The following is a 21,982-nucleotide window of genomic DNA, read 5'->3' as shown; positions in this document are numbered from 1 at the left end:
GTAAAAGCCTAGATAGCCAATTTTCCTAGCATATATGTAAGAAAATAGATGCTAGACTCCATTTTGACAGGAACATAATGGAGTTGGATCCCTCAATTATTATAAACAGAAAATAAACTTAAGGAAAATGTATCTAAGCCAATATATCAAATTTCAGGGACTTGAGTATTTCAGCTGTAATGTGATTTTTATTTCACTGATGGAATTCATTTGGGGTCTCAGATGCCTGATCTATATCATAAGGTAATTCTTCATTATTTCATTTTTTAAGAAGTCTAGACCTATGATTTCATTTTGATATGAAGCTCCCTGTGTAGAAACTCCCTCCACTAATACAGACTGGCAATTCATCTGAAATTCAGTTTTAAGAGAGATGACTGGATAGTGACAGGTTAGTAAATGTTAAAGGCTACACTTGAACTCAGGTCTGGCCTCCAAAGTCAGACCTTTAGACATTATGGCACAGTGTGAGAAAAAAACATTTCATTATTTCCTTCCAAATGGACAAAGTCCTCTTTGCTCATTTCTGACATACCTCCTCCTTGCTCTGAAGATAAAAAACTAAAGACATTATCCCTGGATCCTAAGAGGCCTATGTGGCACCTAAGCTAGCAGAAAGGAATTTCCTCAAGAACTGCATGGGTTAAGCAAGCAAGAGAGAAAGAGGTCTTCTGGCATTTCTACTGAGTACTCAATTTTTTTTTTTTATTACTTTAGTTTGTTTATGGACAAATCTAAAGCTAATTTCTTCTACTGTGCTCACAGGTAAGGTTGGGCAGTAGAAGGGAACATAAGGCATTGCAGCTTAGAACAACTCTGAAATCTAGTTTACAATTACAACGAAGTGATAAAATGACCCATCCCAACTAAGGCACAAATGTAGCAACAGCTTCTGATCCAGTAATTTTTGAGCACTAAACAAAAAAGAGAAGTCTCTGGGATAATGCTGCACAGTTCTTTATTCAAATACCAACAACTCATTTCCTATCTTTGGTTTAGAAGGAAATAAAAACCTTTGTGGGATGTGGATACCATTTGTCACCAACCAACTCAAACCAGTATCTTAACACACTGCATATGCCCCAACTTTCTTCAGGCAAAAAACCCTAGCCATTTCCAGTGTTGTGGGGTTGCTTCTTGACCCCATAAAGCCAATAAAACAAATGCTCACCCGATAGACAGGTTTGCTGTTGTGGTTCCCAATGCCAATTCGTACAAAGCATCCTGTAACTGTCTTAGCGAAGAAAGGCATGTGACACCACCGTTCTAGCTTGTGCCGTGACAATCTCACTCGGTTCAACTCTTCAGGCAGAGAAACTGGCTGTGACTTTGGAGGGACTTCTTCCTTTCTGAGATGGATAAAGGAGTAGCAGATAGAAATATTCACTATGATCATGCATTACACAAACTCCCTAAATTTAATCAAACAAAAAAGTTCCTATTATGTTTAAAAAAACATGTTAATAATAATAGCTAACTAGCATCAACATAACGCTTTTAAGTTTTGCAAAGAACGTTACAAATATGATCTTATTTGATCCTTGTAACACTACTATGAGGCAAGTTATTATTATTCCCATTTTACACATGAGAAAAAAGAGGCAGGCAGAGGTTAGGTGACTTTCTCAGGGTCATACAGGTAGTGTCTGAAACTGGATTTGAACTGTGGTCTTCCTGCCTCCAAGTCCAGTGCTTTATCCAGAGTTACCCTGTTAGATGGTAGAGACCAAGACTGAACCAGGCCAAGTACCTGCCCTCAAGGAATTTATCACTGAATGAGGGAGATGAAAACTATATTAAGTACATAGAAGAGGTTAAAAAAAAAGGTGATAATAGATAAATTCAATTTAATAGAATGTATACTCAAAATTAACCTCATCAAAAAACCTGGTAATTCTTTGCAAAAATGCAAGCTTTAGGAAAATGGTCACTGATTAGGAGATGTAAAGAAAGGACAAATTATCACAAATTGCCCCAGTGGGGGCTCCCCAGTAAAACAAGAGAAAAAGCAGACTGTTCTAAGAGAGCTGATGATCTGATAGAGTAAGGAAAAGTACAGAAACTTGTTGAAATGCTTTAGAATCTGTTATTTTATCTACTAGTAGCCAGATGGCAAAGTGGCTTGGTGTATTAGCAAGGAACAGAGGCAGACCTCAGCCCAAGTTAATAACATAAGTAAGCTCAGACAGGAAGTTCACAGGTTAAAGAGATTTTTTTCACATTACTGGGAAGATCCTGGGTCTCCCTCATGATCAGACACACTTGACTAGAGCCCATTAAGGTAAGATACTGTCCACTCACTCCTCTTCTTCATCAGATGATGTTGTCCTAGATGAGCGATCAGTCTTCTCACTGGATTTATCATCCTCTTCCTCCTCTTCATCATCAGAGTAGACTTCACTTGTTTTCAATGGCTGTTTTTTGGCTAGCAGCTCAGCTAAAACGAAAAGGAGAATCTTTGGCCTGGTTCTCAGTGACACTGGAGGCTGAAATATCATTCATTCTTACAGAAATTCATAGTTGGGGAAGGGAGTAGGGATGTCTGTTTTGGTCAGCATGTCACAATTAAAGTAAGAGGCAGATTCTCAAAACCACTCCAATTCTGTTATCTCCAGATATGATGCAAGGACCCTTTGGTATTTTGCTAAGCACTGAGGACTATCTACATTAACGAATTTCTAGAAAATAAGTCTCTGCGGACCACAGTATAATTTGATCATCTTATACTGGTGTTCTCTTTGTTTTTGATGGACTCAAGACACTTAAAATTGACCAATAGATCAGTTGAGGTAAAAAATTTCAAGTCTCAAGATCATAATTTCATTTGAGATCTAGGAGAATTGAAGTAGGGAAATTAACTAGACCTGGAAATGATGCTCTGATGGAAGAGTCAAAAAGATGCCATCCCTACCCAAAGTCAAATCAGGCTCAAAGTCATCACTGACTCTGTCTCACCTGTTCTATTCTTCCGTTTTTCTCTCTCTGCTTTCAGTTCTTCCATGGCCTGAGATTTTTTGTCTAGTTTTTCATCCCGCTTGGAACGTCGCTCCTTGTTATGGGACATGACCTAGGAGATTAATGGGATGAATATGCATAATGTCTCCTGCCTTTACATTAGCAGCTCACTGGATAATTTCCACATACATAGCTTGAGTCATATTCCTTTACTTTAAATCATACTGAGTTTACTATTATTTTTTTAATTTAAGATTTATCTGAATGGGAAGCACATCTCCAAATAGACAAATGAGGTAGAATAATAAAGATTTCTGTTGTGTTTCACAAGTCATTTTTGTGTTCCTAATTTCTAAACAGCTTCTAGATTGAAACAGAAACTTGAATCAGAAAACCAGCTTAGTTGTGACTTGGTGAGTGCTGATAATGTTAAATATAGACTTTGTAGTGAATAGAAAAATAAATCTATGTCAGGGGTCAATGTGTAAAGGGCCAAACAGTCAATATTTTAGGCTTTGCAGGCCAAGAGGCAAAACTGAGGATATTATACAGGTACTTGTATAATGAGATAAAACAAATTTCCAGAGTTTTTATTAACAAAATTAAAATATAATAATAACCATTATTATTATAATGCACAATTTTTGTTAATACTGGAGGTACTAATCAGGACAGAATCCTTTATTTGGGGATAACTTTTCACTTAATTGTGGTTCAAAGTCAGCATTCCCTATCATCCAAATTGATTGCAAAAGTTCATCTACCAATGCTGATTTGTAATGAGATTTTACATAACTTCAACTTTGAAAATATCTCTCCACAGAGAAAGGTATTGCCAAATATTGGTATCAACCCGTAAGCATATGGTTTTAACTAAGCACATTCACTGTTTGAAAGGCATTTATAGAATGCCCTTAGATTCTTTTCTTGATATTTGCCTCTTATCAAGTCATTACTTTTCAGATTAATAACTTCCAGTTGAAAGTTGGGTGAAAGATCCTCAGTTATACAGTTAAAAGTATTTTGGAATGTGGAAATTTCTTTTGTACTTGCATTTAGGTTTAAAAATTGCTGCTAGAACTATAGTTTGAGCTCAGAAAATATATTCATTGATAGTGTCTGTGGGAATGGAGAGCTTGTTCTTGCCTTAACTTTTGACAGCAGGAGAAATGTACAAAACTGTTCGACACTGCTTTTGATTCAAATGTAAGTTCTTATAGAATTGACTTTACCTCAATAAAAATTTTGCATGTGTTACAGTTACCCCTTTCACATTGTGGGGGTTAGGGGGGTGATGCCCCCACAATCTGGAAAATTCACGTAAAAATTTTTGGCTTTGTCCCTTCGTACCAGAGAAGAAGTCTGAATTATTATGGTATTAAAAGGTTACGTGTTGATATTACAAAACACCATACATAAGTTTTATGCATTTCAGAGTTTCTAAACTTTTTCTGTGTCGTCTGCAGCTTCCACAAAACTCCCCAAATTCCCATTTATGTCAATAAATAAATCTTATTTCAGTCCACGATACACTGAAACCACAATGGGGAAAGCCCTGATGTACAAGGGGTAACTATACTGTTAAATCCATTAAGAGACATCATCAAGACTGAAGCAAAAGCTAATTTCCAAAGCCAATCAATTCAATGATAGTGACTGAGGGTGGTTCTTCTTATTCATATAAACATCAATCTTGCCCCAATGCTTAAAAAAATTTATAAAACTCCCCCTCCACACACACTTCTTTTCTTGTTTTGACTTGATAGGTATGGATGAGTAATTAAAATAAAATGTCATGCAATGACAATCCTCATGGCACTGAAACACCGTTGAGTTACAATTGTGTCACTTGGATTTGTAGGGCACTGAGCAGCATTGTGACACAATGAAAGTCCCACATACAATCTGTAACAACTACTCAGCTTTGCCACTGCAGTGCAACAGCAGGCAACAACAAACCAAGAGTGAGCATGGCTGTGTTCCAATAAAACTCTACTTCAAAGTGTAAAACCATTCTTAGTTCTCAGGCCATATAAAAGCAGGCAGTAGGGTAGATCTGTCTCACAAGTTATAATTTGCTGACTCCTGATTTTTTTGTCATTAAGCCAAGACAACAAAAATCTTTCCAAGTTAAGTGAGGAAAAATTTATACCATCTTACTCTGAGAAAAGGCCATAAAGAAAAGACGATACCGTCCCAAGTCCTAGATTTATCCTAGGAAATCCTAAAGGACAGTTCCAAAGCCAGAGCTAACACTGTATGGGAATGAGAAAAAATCCAGACAACTCCAGGGCTGAATGAAACTCAAGACAAAAATGGTGTAAAATACTTTAAAGGGTCCAAATGGAACATACCACAGGCACAACATTAATCTTTCTTAATGGAAATTTCTCAGCAACTGTCTTTACAAAACAATATAGACACTCTTTTGGAGGACACAGAGGGTACATGAATTTCCTACCTGGGACTCTTGAATCTGTGTGAGTTTTTTCTTCTCTTGTTCTTCTTCCTGTTTTTTCTTTTTTTCTTTCTTTTCTTTTTTCTTGGCTGTTTTTAATTTCTTCTTAATTTCAAACCTAGTAAAAAGATATTCAAGAATTTTTAAGAATCTATAAAATATAAATAAAAGCTAATAAAACATGTTCATGAACTGAAATGCAAATTTTGATATGGTAGGGAGATACTAATAAGTGGTTTGGCCTTTAGAAAAAGGTCTTCAGATACCTGTCCTCTACCTAAATTAGCGAATAAAGGAGTCACTTTAAAAAGTCACTTAAGGAATGAAGAGAAAAATCCCAGGAAACCAAACAAAACAATCTGAAACTGGAGGCGCTTGTCTTTAGATTTTTATAATACCCAGTTCTTTCCAGTTTCAACTCAATTTCACAGAAAAGGATTTCACTAGATAAGAAGCAACACAGAAAATCCTGGGCAAGTCCCTTACCTCCTCTGAGCTTTAGTTTCCTCATTTGTGAAATGAACTAAATGATTTCTAAAGTCCCTCACATTTATTCTAACACTATGATCCCCTTATTACTGAAACCAGACCTAAATCTAGTCTTGCCTTAAAATCGTTCTAGGAGATAATACTTTCAAATTTTAAAAAGGGGACCTGGGAATCAGCTAAGCATTTGCTAATCAATTTTCAATTAATATGAAAAATATTTCATCCTCTCTCTTAAATACACTGGAAAGTAGGCCAGGAAGGCAGTCAACTATTCCAGAGATAAGCAATAAGGGGAACTACCAAATCTTAAATTCAAGCATCAGGGCTAAATCTCTAAATTTTGGGAAAGAATGCACTTATAACTTACAATGCAAGCACTTCAAAAGCCAATTTGTAAAACCAAATACTGTGAAAGAAGTTTTGCTTATTTTAAGATAATTTCACAAACTCTCTAAAGTGGAAATTATCTCACCAGTCCATAAAGTTCCTGAACGCAAATCCCTTCCACAATAAACCTGACATCTTCGTCTAACCTTTGCTTGCAAACAAACTACTACCATTTCCTGAGTCATTCCATTTTCTGATAGCTCTGATAGGAAGTTTCTCCTCACATCAAGCTGAAATCTGCATTTTTATAACTTTTGCCAATTGCTCCTAAACAGCTATAATAGTCCTCTCTTCTCTTTTCTGGATTAAATATCCCTAATCACATCAATAGATTCTTACATGGCATGGTCTTGTATACCATGCCTCTTAATGTAGCCTATGAACATATTAGCTTTTTTGGGCTACCCACACTGAACTTGTGGCTCACTAAAGGCCTGCCCCACTTCATCGTTGACAGAACTGCTACCTTCCAGTCAAGTCTCTTCTATTTTGTACCTGAAGTTGATTTTTTGAAACCAAGAGAATAATTTTGCATTTATTAATATTAAACCTCACCGTGATAAGATTCAGTCTAATGCTCTACCTTGTCAAAATCTGTCATCTATCATGTTAGGTATCCCTCTAAAGCAAGGGCTCTTTACCTTTCTTGTGTCATGGATCCCTTTTAGCAGTCTAGCGAAGCTTATGGACGCCTTCTCAGAAGGATACTTATTGCATACATTCACAACAGAAGAAAATGCTAAATTCCAGTTAAAGATTATTGAAAATTAAAGATGTATTATTTTCTCCCATATAAGTTAACAAACCTCTTGAAATCTATCCATGCATCACTTGTGTGGGTTGGCAGACCAACTCCTGGTTGGTTATTTGTGTTATCTGTAAATCTGATAAGCATGCCATCTATATCTTCACTCAAAGCCACTGATAAAATGAAATACCACAAAGGCAAGCAGATTCCCAGAATATAATGATGTGTTTGCCTGCATATTCACCTCATAAGTTCTGAGTTTTAAAGATTTTTTTTTGATACCTGAAAATTAAGATATGTCTTATTATTTTCTCATAAATTTCTTTAGCGAGTCAAATATATCCACCAATTTCTGTTCTAAACAGAAGACTGGCTTTCTGCATAAGAATCTTTATGAACATTACTTGTAATAGAGGAAAAGCAGTAAGGAAGACAAGGAACAAAACAAGATGCTATGACACACTCTCTGACATGCAGAAAGGATGCAACTTTGCCTTTCCTCCCAGAGACATGGTTAGCAAAGTTAGACCAGGTTCCAGAATACATCTCATCTATAAGATATAGCTAATACTCAAAGCATAACTAGTACATAATCTAAATGCTTTATAGCCACAGTCATATTTCCCAGGACTAGTTTCTATTTGGAGGTAGGGTTTGATGGGAGAGGGGAGAGAAGGAGGAAGAAAAGAGAATAAAGACATATAACCATAGCTTTTACCTTCTCTTCAGCACCTCTCTCTTTTCTATCCTGTTAAACAGTTCCTGTTCCCTCTCTTTCTCTGTCATTTGTTCTAAACGGGCCCTATCTTCTTCATCTCCCATGAGGTCTTCTCCATATCCATCATGGAATTCCTCATCCTCAGAGGAAGAATCCGAATCTGAGCTGGAGGAGGAACTGTTACTGTCCGAGTCAGATACTTCACCTGGAATGAAATCCTACATGTCAAAAGTAGAACCTACTTGAATGAACTTGATGAAATCACACCTATTGTATGAATGTCCATGTGCTGTCCTTTAGTCCAGCACTATACAAAATAAAAATGGTTCACAGCTCGAACACCAGTTCTGGATCATTGGAAAAATAGTAAAGAAAGTTTAAACACAGGAGAACAAACCTGAGTTCTCAATGAGCCATAGTTAAAAGACACGAAAACAGAATAGGATAAGAAGAATGGCATGGAAAAGGAAGAGAGAACCTAATTAACCAATGTATAGATATTAAAAAAGGCACAAATTAAATTAGAAATTTATCAAGATGAAGTCTGTGCCCAGGTGAGTTATAAGTTGCAAAGTCATTTTGAAGAAAATTTTAAGTTTATTATTCTAGCTTAGCAATTTCATATCAAGATCTAGTTATGGCAAATGATTCTTGGAATTGATTTTGCAAGAAAGAAATTCTAAAAGTTATTGTGCGTATGTTTGTGTGTCACTTAAGGACTTTTTCTCTCTCTCATGTCTTCAGTAATCAAGAAATGGAGCTCAACTAACATACTTTCTTAGCATCTGTAGATAAGAATATTTATCACAATCCTAATTGGAGACTCCTGTCTTACCTTCTTCGGGGGCTGAACTCTCCGCCGAGCTGTCTTTGTCAGAGCTACCTGAGGAAGCAGCTTTGTTTGTCTGTTTTTTCATGGTTCCCTTCTTCTCTATCTTCCCAGTTTTTCCTTTTTTCTTATTTTTTGAGCCTCCAACTGTCCACTGCAAGGAAAAGAGGAAAAAATGACAGAAGGATTCAAATTTGCAAAGGAGTTAGAAAAATACATAGTTTACACCAAGAGAATGAAACATAAACTAAGTACCTGCTCTGTGCCAAACACTGTGCTAGACTCAGGATGCAACAAAAAGAAATGAAACGATCTCTTCCCTCAAGAAGCTGACACTGTTTTGGGGGAGACATGATGTACACAAATATCTATAATATATCCAAAATAAATACAAGGTAATTTTGAGAGGAAAGCTAGGGAAAAGAGGAGAGACGGAGGAGAAAAGAGAGAAGGAGAGCATTATCAGGACAGGCCTTGTGATGAAGATGGTACCTGAGCCGAGTTTGGAAGGAAAGTAGGAATTCTAAGAGAAAGGGCTGAGAATCAAATGCATTCTAGGCATGGGGGACAGCATGTGCAAAAGCAAATGGAGTGTCATGTGTGAGGATTAACGAGGCTAGATTGGCTGTACCACAGACTGCTCAAATGGAAGTAATGATAAAGGTTTGCTAACTGGAAGTGAAACAAAATTCAACAGTAGCCTAAGTGGAGAAGTCGGAGAATCTAGGACAGGGCTGAAAGGAAGTTCATCTCTCATTGTGGAGGGGACATGAGGAGAAGTCACAGTAATCCTGAAATAAACTACCTAGGTGGTTTGTGCCTTTAACACATCTTCTTATATTGTTAACCTGAGAACATAAAACCCAAATGAAGACTTGTAAGATATTAAACATGAGTAAAGTGGGAGTGAAATTTTTTTAAAAATTACAATGTGTGCAGCTTATATCTGAACCCTAAATAAAAGGGAGGGGATAAAAGAGAAGAGTATTATTGAATAAGGATTGCTCAAGATTGGCCTGGGAAAGTGAGAGGGAACAATTTTCATGAAATATTCCTAGAAGAAGCCCTACTGTGTCTATGTATTTGCCAGTACCAAATACATTGAGATAAGACATGTTTTACAAGTGTATACCAAGAACAATCATGAAACTTGCAACTCAAGCAGCAGACTGGATGCAAGGTTCTTAACTGAGAAACCAGAAGAAGTCTGCTATATTAATATTCTGGGTATCCACTGGTGAAGAAGGCCCCAAGGATACCACTACCACTACCACCACTCCTACTACTACCTCTATCACAGCCACTACTCCTACAACTACAGCTTTACATTTGAATAGTACTTTCATATGCATTACTTGATTTAATTCTGACAAGAACCCTAAAAGGAAAAGGTAAGGATAACTTCCATTCTGCAGATGAAAAAACTGAGGGTCAGAAAGGTTTACTGATGAATATCAGTAATTGACAAAACTATAACTAAAACCTGATCCTGAGTCCCAGTACAGTGCTTATTCTGATACCTCAAAGTTGGTTCAGAATTTAATTCTACAAATATTTATGAACCAGGCACCAGGAACTCAAAAACTAAAACCAAATCGTCCCTGAATTCAAGGAATTTCGATTTACTATCTACTGTATCATGAAACTTCTTTAAGAGAAATATAGTATATGAAAAAGCTTAGACTTGAAAGTCAGAGAAACTGGGTTCATGTCTGGGCTCTGCTAGTTATTAGCTGTGGGAGCTTAGGAAAGTGATTTTTACCTCTCTGGGTCTCAGTTTCACCATTAGTGAGGGTGGAGTTCAGACTAGATCAGTGGAACCTTTGTAATAACAAAAAAATATGTTGAAAACCTCTGGATAACCTGATGTACTATTCTTAATATTCTTTCGTATTTATTCACCAAGTGCTTACACTAACTACAATGACAAATTAAAATTTATATTATATAATCATAGAATTTCACACTCTGGGGCCGCGTACAGAACACAAATGAGAGTATATGCACGCATCCTATGATCTGTTGGAAATCAGTTTGTGCTTGACTACTGAATCCTTGCGGAAGTTTGCAAACAATTTGATGACAGATGATGAGAAACTGCAAGAGCGTGTTGTACTTGGTCAGAAGTGACCCGAGTCTGCTGCAAGCACTGAACAAATATCACAATCATTGTGCATATGATCATAATGGTTCTGAACTGTGGCAGAAGCAAACCTGTAATGCTTAAAACAGACACATGCTTCTTGTCACAGAGGAATATTTATTTATTTATTTATTTATAACTGGGCCATTTATTTATTGCTTAAGGTACTACAAAAATTTTTTTTTGTGCATTAAACTCCTTTTGACCATTGTCTCGAACTTTTCTAAAAACCATTAAATGCAAATGTCTAAACTAGACAATACCTAAGGACCCCTCCTAAGAGGCAACTAGATAGTGCAGTGGATAGAGCACTGGACCTGAAGTCAGGAAGACCTGGACTCAAATCTGGCTGTAACACTTACTAGCTGTGTGCCCCTGGGCAAGTTACCAAACTTTTGTTTGCCTTAATCTACTGGAGAAGGATGTGGCAAACGGCTCCAGGATCTCTGCCAAGGAAACCCTATGAACAGTACTGTGTGCCATGGTCCACAGGGTCACAGAGAGTCAGACACTACTGAACAACAAATACACATCCAGCTCTAGGTCTTATGATTCTACATGGGAAGATCATGAAGGACTTCATGAAGCAAGGTAGCACTTGAGCTAATCCTTGAAGAAGGATAAACATTCTGAGAAAGAGATGTGGACTCTCTTGGGGGTTATTATTCAAGAATACAGACTATAGAAAATGGTATGTAGAGATCAGGTCACAGCTAGTACTCCAGTTCAGCTAGAACAGTTTGTGAAACAAGGCTGAAATTGAAGAGTCACAGGTATACCTATGGAAGACCTTTAATGCAAAGTGAAAGAAACTGTATATTATCCTCAAGGAAATAGTGAGTTCACTGAAGGTTTCTGAGCAGTAATATTACAAAGTCATTCCTGCGCCTTAAGAAGATTATTTTGGCAACTTCATGGAAGGGTTAGAAAGGGGAGATTAGGGGCCAACTAAGAAGTCATTTGAATAGTTCAGGGAATGGGTGAAGAAAGCTGAACTAAGGCTGTGACCATGTGAGTTAAAAGAAGGCAACAGGAGTGAAAAATCTGGAGCTATTATCGAATAACTTGGCAATGACTGACTGACTAAATGTGGGGTGGAGAAGATAAAGTACAAAGATGACTGAATTACATGAATGGGAGGATCATGGCACCACCAAGAGAAATATGGAAGTTTGGGAAAAGGGTGGGTTTAGGGGAAAAAGATGACTGTTTTGGATATGCTGTGTGTTCCAACTGCTAATGGGACATCTGTCTAGAAAGTAGTATTAAAGATTAAATTCAAGAGATTAAACCTGGATATATAGATACAGGAGTCATTTTCCTGGCAAAGGGGAGTAGTAACTGAGTGAGTAAAAGGAAAGAAGAAAAGGGACCTCAGTACAGAGCCTTGAGAAACACCTACATTTAGAGTGCAAGATATGCGTGTTGATCTAGGTGGCAGCTAGCTGCCATAGTGGATAAAATGCTGGACCTAAAGTCAAAAGATCTAAGTTAAAATCCTGCCTCAGACAAACACTGTGTGATCCTGCGCAAGTCACTGAAACTCTGTTAGCCTCAGTTTCTTCATCTGTAAAATGGTAGTCATAGTAGCACCAAGATTCCAGGGCTGTGGTAAGGACCAAATAAAATAATAATTGGTTGGGTTTTTTTTTTAGGTTCTACACATACATTCTTATTAAATACATTTTCACCATAGTCATGTTGCATAGAAGAATTAAAATGAATGGGAGAAACCATGAAAACAAAACAAAACATAACAAGAGAAAATGGTCTGCTTCATTCTGCAATCCAATTCCATAGGGATTTTTTAAAGTCCTTGCACTGCTGTGAAGGGCTAAGTCTACCAGAAAAATTCCTCACACACTATGGTTGCTGCTGTGTACAAAGTTCTCCTGGTTCTGCTCCTTTCACTCAGCATCAGTTCATATAAGTCTTTCCAGGCCTCTCTGAAGTTCACCTGTTGATCTTTTCTTATAGCACAATAGTGTTCCATTACATTCATATACCACAACTTATTCAGCCATTCCCCAAATGATGGCCATTCCCTTGATTTCCAGCTCTTGGCCACCACAAAGAGTGCTGCTATAAATATTTTTGTACATGTGGGATCCTTTCCCATTTTTATGATCTCTTCATAAAAAGAAGCAGTATTGCTGGATCAAAGGGTATGCACATTTTTGTAGCCCTTTGAGCATAGTTCCAAATTGCTCTCCAGAATGGTTGGGTCAGCTCACAGCTCCACCAACAATGAATTAGTGTTTCAACTCTCCCATATCTTCTCCAGCATTTATCATGTTACTGTTTTGTCAAGTTAGTAAAATAATAATTGTAAAGTGCTTAGCACAGTGCCTGGTGCAGTAAACACTATATCAATGCGCACTATTATTACTGTTAGCATTATCATTATCATTATTATTTAGCAAGGATGGTTGAGAAGAAATGGTCATACAGGCAGAAGTAGAACCAACAGAGAACAGTGTCTCAAAAACCAAGAGAGGAGAAAAGAGTAGTCCAAGGTGTACAAAATAAAGAAGAGGAAGTGGAGAAAGAGAAGATCACCTGGTCTGGCACTTAAGAGATCACCAGAAGGCAGTTTTAGGGCAGTGGTTCTGGAAGGCAAATTGGAAGGGGTTTAAAAGTAAGTGGTAATAAGGAACTGGGGAAAGCTACTATATGCTATTTTTTTCAAAGAATCTGCCTATGATTTAAAAAGCAGGAAAGACAGAAACTATGACAGCTCAAATATAGTGCAGGATCAAGTGAAAGAACAGTAAAAATACAACGGTTTGCGGTAACCTGTGCATACTATCAAGGCCAACTTCCTCCTCTCCTGTCCTTCCTTCTCCCCACCCTCTCCCATTGGTGTTTGGTATAATCCCAAAGCATAATTAGGATCAGTAGAACAAGTATCTCCCTGAACTCACCATGAGACGGTCCTAAACAGCTGTCTACTCACTCCTGATGGAAAAGGCGAGCCATGTGGCATAACACTATTTTGATGGTTTTGGTTGCCTAAGACAGTCTTAGGTTAGAGGATAGGAAATTTCTCCAGAAAGAAACCTACTATCACTGGGCAAGAGACATTGCATTCTCAGTCTGAAGGACCTGGAAAGAAACAGAAAGTGGCCTACCTACTCAATAGTACATTATTAGCAAATGAAAAGAAGAGCTCAGATAAAACTGGAGGAAAAAACAGATGCCAATCATAAGAAGAGATAAAACATATACTGAAACAAATCAATATTACCAATATTCTGCATAAAGTCCATTATATCACTGATAGTAATCACTAAAATCAAGAGCCTATTCTAAATCCTTATCTTCCTTGATATGACTTGGGCACTATCGACCACTTTCTCCTTCTGATACTTCTCTTCTCTGGGTTTTTGAGCCTTGGTTCTTTTTAGGTTCAACTGATCCCTTCTCACGTCCTCTGCACAGACAAATGAATCAGCAAACTGTAGAGTCTTGTTCTCTTGCTACACTCCCTAGCTACCAGCGCACTCCCTCTCACAACTACCCTGAATTCATTTTGCATGTTTGGTACGTACTCACGAGTACTCCCAGTGCTTACTGTAATACCTGGAACACAGTAAGGACTTCATAAATATTAACTGACTGATTGAAGTGTATGAGAGGTCATGGCTGCACTGCTTTTGCAATGCCCAAAAAAGGGCATTCCTCAAACATGCCCTAAAATCTCTTAATAAGATGTTATGGATTTATTTCATGAATATATCTACCTCTCTCAACCTCCATACCTATATTTTCAAACTATCTACCTCATGATAAAAACTCAAGTTTATTAACTTCAGTGTTAATGACAGTTCGCTTTGGATTAAAACTTCCATTTTCAAAGCATGCATCCTAGTAGTACAGAATTTCTTTTTTTTAAATAGTTTTTTTCCCAATTACACATAAAGACAAATTTTAACGTTCACTTTAAAAAAAATTCTGAGTTCCAAATTTTCTCCCTCCCGCCCTCAGCTCTCCTCTCCTCCATAAGATGGCAAGCAATGTGATACAGGTTATACACGTGCCATCATGGAAAACATATTTCCACATCAGTCATGCTGTGAATAGTGCAAAATTTCTTAAACAAAACTGTATTGATCTCATTCATATCTTTTAACAACTTCAATTTATGCAGTGCTTTAAGCTTTGGCAAAGTACTTTACAGATGAGGCCACTTCAATCATTGTGATTCTCCATCTTATGAGACAGAAAAGTCCTTGAAGACATTCTCTCCACAAGCACCCCTAAAGGTTTACTGTTTCACATTCTGGATTTGTATGTCCATTACTGGTGCTTTAAAATGTTTTCTTTCTCCACAATGGGTGGTCAATTAGAGAAAGGTCCAAGGAATTAATAGATAAATGCTACTTAACACCTACAAAGGTACTAACTAAAAAGAGGAAGTAAGGAAAGAAGTGCCGTTGATTATTCCACTTAACAAGAATTTAATAATTGTTTTAATAATAGCTGGGAGGGATAGGTCAGAGCTCAGAAAACACAGAGGTAGCTGAAAAACAGAAGTAACGATATTTGCCCTTAAAAGATATGTACAACCTAGTTGGAGAAAAAGACTAATATAAATGAAACTCAAGTGATGAAGGATAGTCTACCATTTAAATGCTAAACTGGTTGGTACAGAGTCTAGACTATCAATATGCTACAGTCGTTAGAATGTGTTTTAACAAGAATAACAGCATTAAGCAGGAAGGTCGGGCAAGCAGCCTTAACATGCAGAATAGGATTGTCAGTGGATACAGTAGCACCTCCTTTATCTTGCAACCTGGACTATCCAGGACTAACCAACAAGTAAAAGTTTTAGGGGGAGTCAGATTAGATGATCATTACTAAAAGCCAATATATTTTACTCAGGAGAGACCCTCTCAGATCCCACTTAGAGGTTATTTCACCTTTAAACAGTTTCTAACAAGCTTCATTATGTATTCCTTCAGACTATAAACAGATGAGAAACAACAAATTTGAGGGGAGGCAGGCGCAGTGATAATGAATAGCCAACCATGCCAACAGACAATAGACAGAGGACATAAATAAAAACATCAAAGTTAGATGTAAGAACTCAAAAAGTACAACAATTCATAACTACTTCAAGGTTGGGGCAAAAAGCTTTATAGTCTCAATATTTACTCCTGAAACAATGGAAACAAAAAAAGTTAGGTACTTAAAAGGGCATCAGCTATTGAAAAAAATGTTATTTGACATCTCATTCATGGGAACTGGATAAATAAGGTACTACCTTACAGTAAATACTTCTTTCAAATAAAAAAGCTGAATAAACAGAAGAATGGAAAATATTAAGAGTTAAGTCTTTAGAAGCAGCATTTGCTTTCAACGTGTTAAATATAAATGCATATAAAAGTTAAATGTGTTAAAAGTACTTAGAAGATTCTTTTACTACATATGGGCTTATTCCCTATATCAACATTATCATTGCTGTTATTAATAAGTAACAAAGCTAAAATAATGTTCTATTACTCATAATTGCCACTAATTTAGATGGAACCTCCTACACACATCCCACTCTCCCTCCCATCCCCTATTAGGTCAAATTATTGAAGATTTACTGAATCTAAAAACGTTGAGGCCAATAACAGAGGGCAAAGACAATTACTAGTGGACACCTAGAACAGATATGGATGACAGGAAAGTAACTATAGAGCAACCAGCAGAAAGTGAAATTACCAAAGGAGTAAGAGAAAAGAAAAGAAAGGGCCTGCAAGACACAAGGAAGCAAAGACATAAAAGAAGAGGAATTAGAAAGAACTGACTATCCTATTCCATCACAGGATTCCGTTATCAAAGTTTCTCTTTACATTAATTTTACCTTAAAATAAGATGCTGGGAACCCAGGGAATCAACACAGACAGATATGTTTAACCATTTTTCCTAGAGTCCAACCTACTTGTATTTTCAATTTGAAACATTATTTAGCTAAAATTGTTGCAGCTAATAGAAAGTTCCAGGGGCATGAAGGGGGAATCTAGGTTTGGCTCTTAATTCACTTTTTTTAGTTCATAAAGCAAATAACTACAGCCTTTTAAAGGCTGGATGTCTGCAAACCTGTTGTCATAAGAGTTTTACATTTTAATGCCAAGTAAATTTGGTTTCCACACACTGCATGGCTCTTTGGGTCAGTCACTCCACCTCTGCTGGCCTCTACAAAAGGAGGGGTCTGAACCAGGAGACCTCAGATTTCCTTCCAGGTACAAGAGTGTATACATCCTCCTGTACTTGTTCTTGTGTCACTTATGCTCCTTCTTTCTTACTGATACATTTGGTTGTGCCACCATCGTTTCCCAAGCACTCTCCCACTGAGCCTTCCCATAAAAAAGTTAAGCAAACTGCCTAATAGAGTGACTGTGACCACCAGGACCTCATCTTATTAGTCATAAACAATGTTTCTATCAAATATACAAAACAAAGTGCTATAACATTTCAATCTTTTATTTTAAGAGGTTCAGGGCTTTCTTATTTTGTATTTTCAGGTATGTTTAAAAGAAACAACAAAACAACTCAATGAGCCTCTCTAGAGAACAAGCCATAAAAATTTATCATTCTCTAACTACAATAAACATAATTACCCTTAAACTTTCCTTCTTAAAAATATCTACACATATATGCACTAAAACCTTAATGCTTTTGAAATATATCCTTATTTGCTTCCTAGTTAAACCTGGGTATATGATGCTCTCTGCATCCATTCATCCTCAAAGAAAAAGTATTTTAAACGATTTTTGCTTTCCCCCTTACTTTGCTCTTTCTAAGCATTAGCTAGTGGTTTCTTGCTCTAGCATATGATAAAGTATTCATTAACCCTTTAACACCTAACTGCTTTAATAAGCTGTCTTGAGGAAGGGTTAAAATATACAAATGAGAGGTATAAAGGAGAACTTCAGTATGCAACTGTCTACTTTCACTTTTGGAAATCAGGTTTCTGCTGTACAGACAATTATCCTAGCAAAGGACCTGAGTAACTGCTCATCTAATACAAAGTCTTTATTTTACATATAAGAAGACTGAAGCCCAGAGAGTTTAAGTTGCTCAACCACAGCCACATGAAAAGGCATGGCTCCTGCCTGACAAAAAAAGGAGAAGGGAACAAAAGGGTCCTGATTCCAGTAACTAAATCTTTTGAGATTCTTTCAGACAGCAACTTTCCCTCCCAGAGTCTCCAAGGATGTGGAGAATTAGTGTTAACAAAATAATTTAGCACCTCACTGGTCATAAAGGGCTTTAAAAACAGTCATTCTTGAGCTGTCTTTCTCACTGTATAGCTTAAAAGACTGGGACACATCCTCAATTTCTGAAGTATGCTTTGCTAAATCAGTAGCTACTGGATCCCAGGTAAATGGCATAGAAGAAGGGTAAGCGACATACAAGAGGGATCTGGTACAGGATGCAGGTCTCAGTCACACACCATCCCCCTTTCCCTTCCTACTGCCTTCACTATTAAACATAAAACCCTCTATTTGGCTTTTAAAGCCCTTTAGAACCTGGTCCCTTCACCTCATACTTCCAAGTCTTACATCTTTCTTCCCTTCGCTTGTTCTAGTGACATGGGTCTCCCTGTGGTTCCTCCAACAAGTCACTCCATTTCCCAGCTATGCATTTTCACTAGATGTTCCTCATGGCCTGCAATGCTCTCCCTCCTCACTTTTGTCTCTTGGCCTCTTTCAAGGCTGATAAAATTTCACCTTCTGCAAGAAAACTTTTCCCATCCCCTTTAATTCTAGTAACTTCCCTGAGATTTTCTTCCATTTATAGTCTACATCTTATTTGCATACAGTTATTTGCATGTGGTCTCCCTATTAGAAAGTTTCCTGGAGTGGAGCTGTTTTTGCCTTTCTTTGAATCCTGAGCACAGAGTCTGGCACAGAGTAGATCTCTGATAAATAGTTAATAACTTTACTTTGCAAAAAGTTAAGCCAGATGAGTGTGTGAAGCCTCAGTGGGTTGGGAGAGAGAGAAAGGAAAGATGGAAGGATAAAGGAGGGTGTTTGGAAGTCAACAGAGTCAGAATTGGTAATGGCAGTAAGGGATCAGGGCTTATTTGACAAAGTGTAGGGTGTGATTTGTCTGTTAGGTCAGGCAACACCTTTACTAGAAAAAACAACTCAGCAAAGTCAGGGACCTAAAAGACTAAAGGGCTAGCTCAATAAGTAGGGGAAGTTTCATTCCCCAGGAGTTCTGCTTTCGTGGAGGTCAAAGCAGGTTGTGTATCCTGTCTAGTTCACCTATAGCATATAGGAATGACAAAACACCACACCCTACTGAAGACCAGTGGGCCAATACAGAGACTTAACACAGAAACAGAACACATAGGCATCGTTTGTGTGGGGTAGGTTAAGGAGTCCTGGCTGAATTTTTCACCTTGCCCCCTCTCAGTTCCCATAGAGACCCTGTCTTGGGATTTACACTTCCTCTTTGGTAATATAACAGCATGCTAAGCTGTATTTTTTAAAATAACTTTTAAAAAAAGACTTCAAACATGTTGCACAAAAGTATAGATAAAAAACATCATCAGAGTATTAAAATGTAATGGTATCTGATTTCTCAAACCTTATTATCTTCCTAACAGATGGGATTATTTTGCTAATTGAAGGGCTATAATTATCTCTTATTTAAGTTTAGGAAACATCCATCACTATGCAAAGCAATTTTGTTTGTTAAATGATTCAAAATTACTGGAACACTACACCTAATCAGAGTGCAATCTTTATTTGCATATGCACAGGATTGATTGTAAAATCCCATTATGACAAACTCTAATTACCTTGTTTTAATGGATTATTTTTGAAATTAAAAAAGTATACTGTCCCAATCTGTGGGACCCAGAGATGAAACAGAGCTTCCAGTGAATCAATTAATAAGAAAGAAATGCTTTCGGTTTTACAGGGGGGAAATAGGGAGGATCGTTTAAGCAACTCTATCCCTTCCTTCCTCCAAAGTGATTTAGGAGGTTCAGTAAAAAGATGATTTTTTAAAAGTGTTATCATTTTTTTCTTAGTGATATACCGTATATAACAGGATTAGCAGAGTCTTGGGCCCACTATAGAAAATTTCTAGTACTGATGCCACCAATAAACTGGAAAGTCCAGAGGAAGAATTCCAGGATGCTCAATGATCATGACATAATCCCACATGAGGACAAGCTGAAGGAATAAGTGATGTTTAACCTGAAGAAAAGACATGATTATTATCTGCATTTGAAAGATTACTGGATTTCGAGTAAGAAGACAGGTTCAAATCCCTTCTTGTTTGCTTAACAAGTCATTTAACTTTTCTGCCAAAATACTGTCCTATTTCTAAGACTGTGCTTCCCACTTTAGAAGCATACTACATGACTACCAAAAAAAAAGAGAACCTGACAGTAAGGATCCTATTAAAATTAATGGACTTCACTGGCATCATAACCATTGTAACCTACCTCATCATCACTGTCCGATGTTTCAGAATCTGAAGAAGCTGCAGGCTGACTAACAGGTTGCTCCTTCTCTTCAGAGTCACTACGCTTCCGTTTGGCTAGGGACAAGAGCTCCTAGATGGAACAGAAAGAATAATGAGCTTTGTTCAACAGAGAAAACTATCTGCAAATGGCAAAATATATGCATTATTTGAACTATTCATATTTAAATATTCTAATCCAAGAATACCACTTAGGAACTGCTACATAACTGGGTTTCCAAATGATTGGACAGAAATGCTCTCAAGTTTCTCTTAAATTATTTGCATAGGTCTTGTATGTCTATATATGTCTTATGTGTCTAAAAAAGAAAAAGCAGTTGGGAAACCAAGCTGGAAGTTATTCCAAATATGTCACTCTCTTCTGAGGACCTCCTAGGCAATGGCATGAATCAACATCTTACTGGACCAAGCTTTACAATAAAACTGGTCTCATTGTTCTAAGTAGCACAGTTACCATGACCTCTATGACTGTTAATCTCATTACAACCTGGAACTTTAGCAAACCACAAAGATGAGCTTTAGTTTTCAGACAAATTCTTGTTTTCCTGTGCCAGAAAAGTCCCATGGCATATAGTAATCATCTGCTTGGGGTTCATAACTTGTCAGTTCTATTCCAAATGGACTGTCTTTACTGACAAATCTAATGAAGTTTGAGGCTACTTAATTGTTCTAGTAATAAAATCAGAGGCCTAGGACTCAGGACTTCAAGATTCTCTTATTTCCAGTGTTACACATACTAGGTGTTTAGTAAACTGACAAATTTACTAATTTACTAGTGTTCATGATTTGTTCGTTTCTGAAGATAAAAGGGAAGGTAACAGAAGAAGAAACATAAAGCATGGCATGACCCTGTAAGAAAAGTATCAGGATACTCAACTTCATTATAAGCTGAGGAGATAAGGAAAGGGAAGAGAAGGAAAAGGAATCAGAGGGGGAGTGGGGGTGTCTGGTCATGGTTTTATTTTAAGGTATATTGAAGAAAAGAGTCAAAGAAGATACAAGACTATTTGATTCTTACTTAGCTTCTGCTTCTTTCTGTCAAAGAGAATGATTTTTGACTATGAAGGACAGAAAAACAAAAAACAAAACATCCAACAGGGAATGGATGCCTAAGATAAGTAAGGAGACAGCAAAAGAGAACTTGGTTGCTCTTGATGAATTTGCACAAAAGAGAAAGAGAATGAAAACTGCAAACAATAAGCCAGTAAAAGTTTGACTTTCACTTCTGGGAAAAGTCTAATATAATCTAATATAATAAGAGACGGTGAAAAGGCTTTATCAAGAACAGATTAATCCCATTTCCTTTTTTTTCTGACAAGGTTACTAAAGTGTCAGACCAAGGGAAAGCTATACAGTTTACCCAGATTTTAGCAAAGTGCTTGATAAAATATCTCATACTATTACTGTGTAAAAGAGATATAGGTTAGATATTCATACAATGAGAATTTAGAAATGGTTGAATGGTAGATCTCAAATATTATTCATGAAATGATTCAATGTCAACTTCTAAGGTTTCTTTCCAGTGGTGTTCCTCAGGGATCTCTGATTGACTCCGTTATTTAATATTTTTATGAATGATTTGGATAAAGGCATAGATGGCATTTAATCAAATCTGCAGATGGCATAAAGCTGGGGGGTACAAAGGTGGAGGGGAAAGAGAGCTATCATAATGAGGAACAGTTAGGCTGCCAAAAGGCAATGACAGGCTAGAAACCTAGGCTAATTCTAGAAAGATCAAATTTAAAAAGAATATATGTAAA

The 21,982-nt window shown here is 37.1% G+C and overlaps 1 protein-coding gene across 2 annotated transcripts in view; it reads right to left on the bottom strand.

Moving 5' to 3' along the window:
- Positions 1 to 21,982, bottom strand: part of RTF1 (RTF1 homolog, Paf1/RNA polymerase II complex component) — a 46,150-nt gene that overhangs the window by 12,249 nt on the left and 11,919 nt on the right. For both annotated transcript variants that reach the window (XM_072623843.1, XM_072623842.1), the window contains exons 2-8: positions 20,185 to 20,295; positions 8,591 to 8,738; positions 7,756 to 7,960; positions 5,417 to 5,531; positions 2,956 to 3,067; positions 2,302 to 2,437; positions 1,172 to 1,349 (exon numbers count right to left, since the gene is read on the bottom strand). In XM_072623843.1, coding sequence (XP_072479944.1) covers positions 1,172 to 1,349; positions 2,302 to 2,437; positions 2,956 to 3,067; positions 5,417 to 5,531; positions 7,756 to 7,960; positions 8,591 to 8,738; positions 20,185 to 20,295 — 1,005 coding nt within the window. The remainder of the gene's footprint in view (positions 1 to 1,171; positions 1,350 to 2,301; positions 2,438 to 2,955; positions 3,068 to 5,416; positions 5,532 to 7,755; positions 7,961 to 8,590; positions 8,739 to 20,184; positions 20,296 to 21,982) is intronic.

The sequence above is a fragment of the Notamacropus eugenii genome, chromosome 7 (assembly GCF_028372415.1).
Source record: "Notamacropus eugenii isolate mMacEug1 chromosome 7, mMacEug1.pri_v2, whole genome shotgun sequence".
NCBI classification, from domain to species: domain Eukaryota; kingdom Metazoa; phylum Chordata; class Mammalia; order Diprotodontia; family Macropodidae; genus Notamacropus; species Notamacropus eugenii.
The sequence above is the reverse complement of the archived record's forward strand: the minus strand, read 5'-3'. Positions and strand labels throughout refer to the sequence as shown.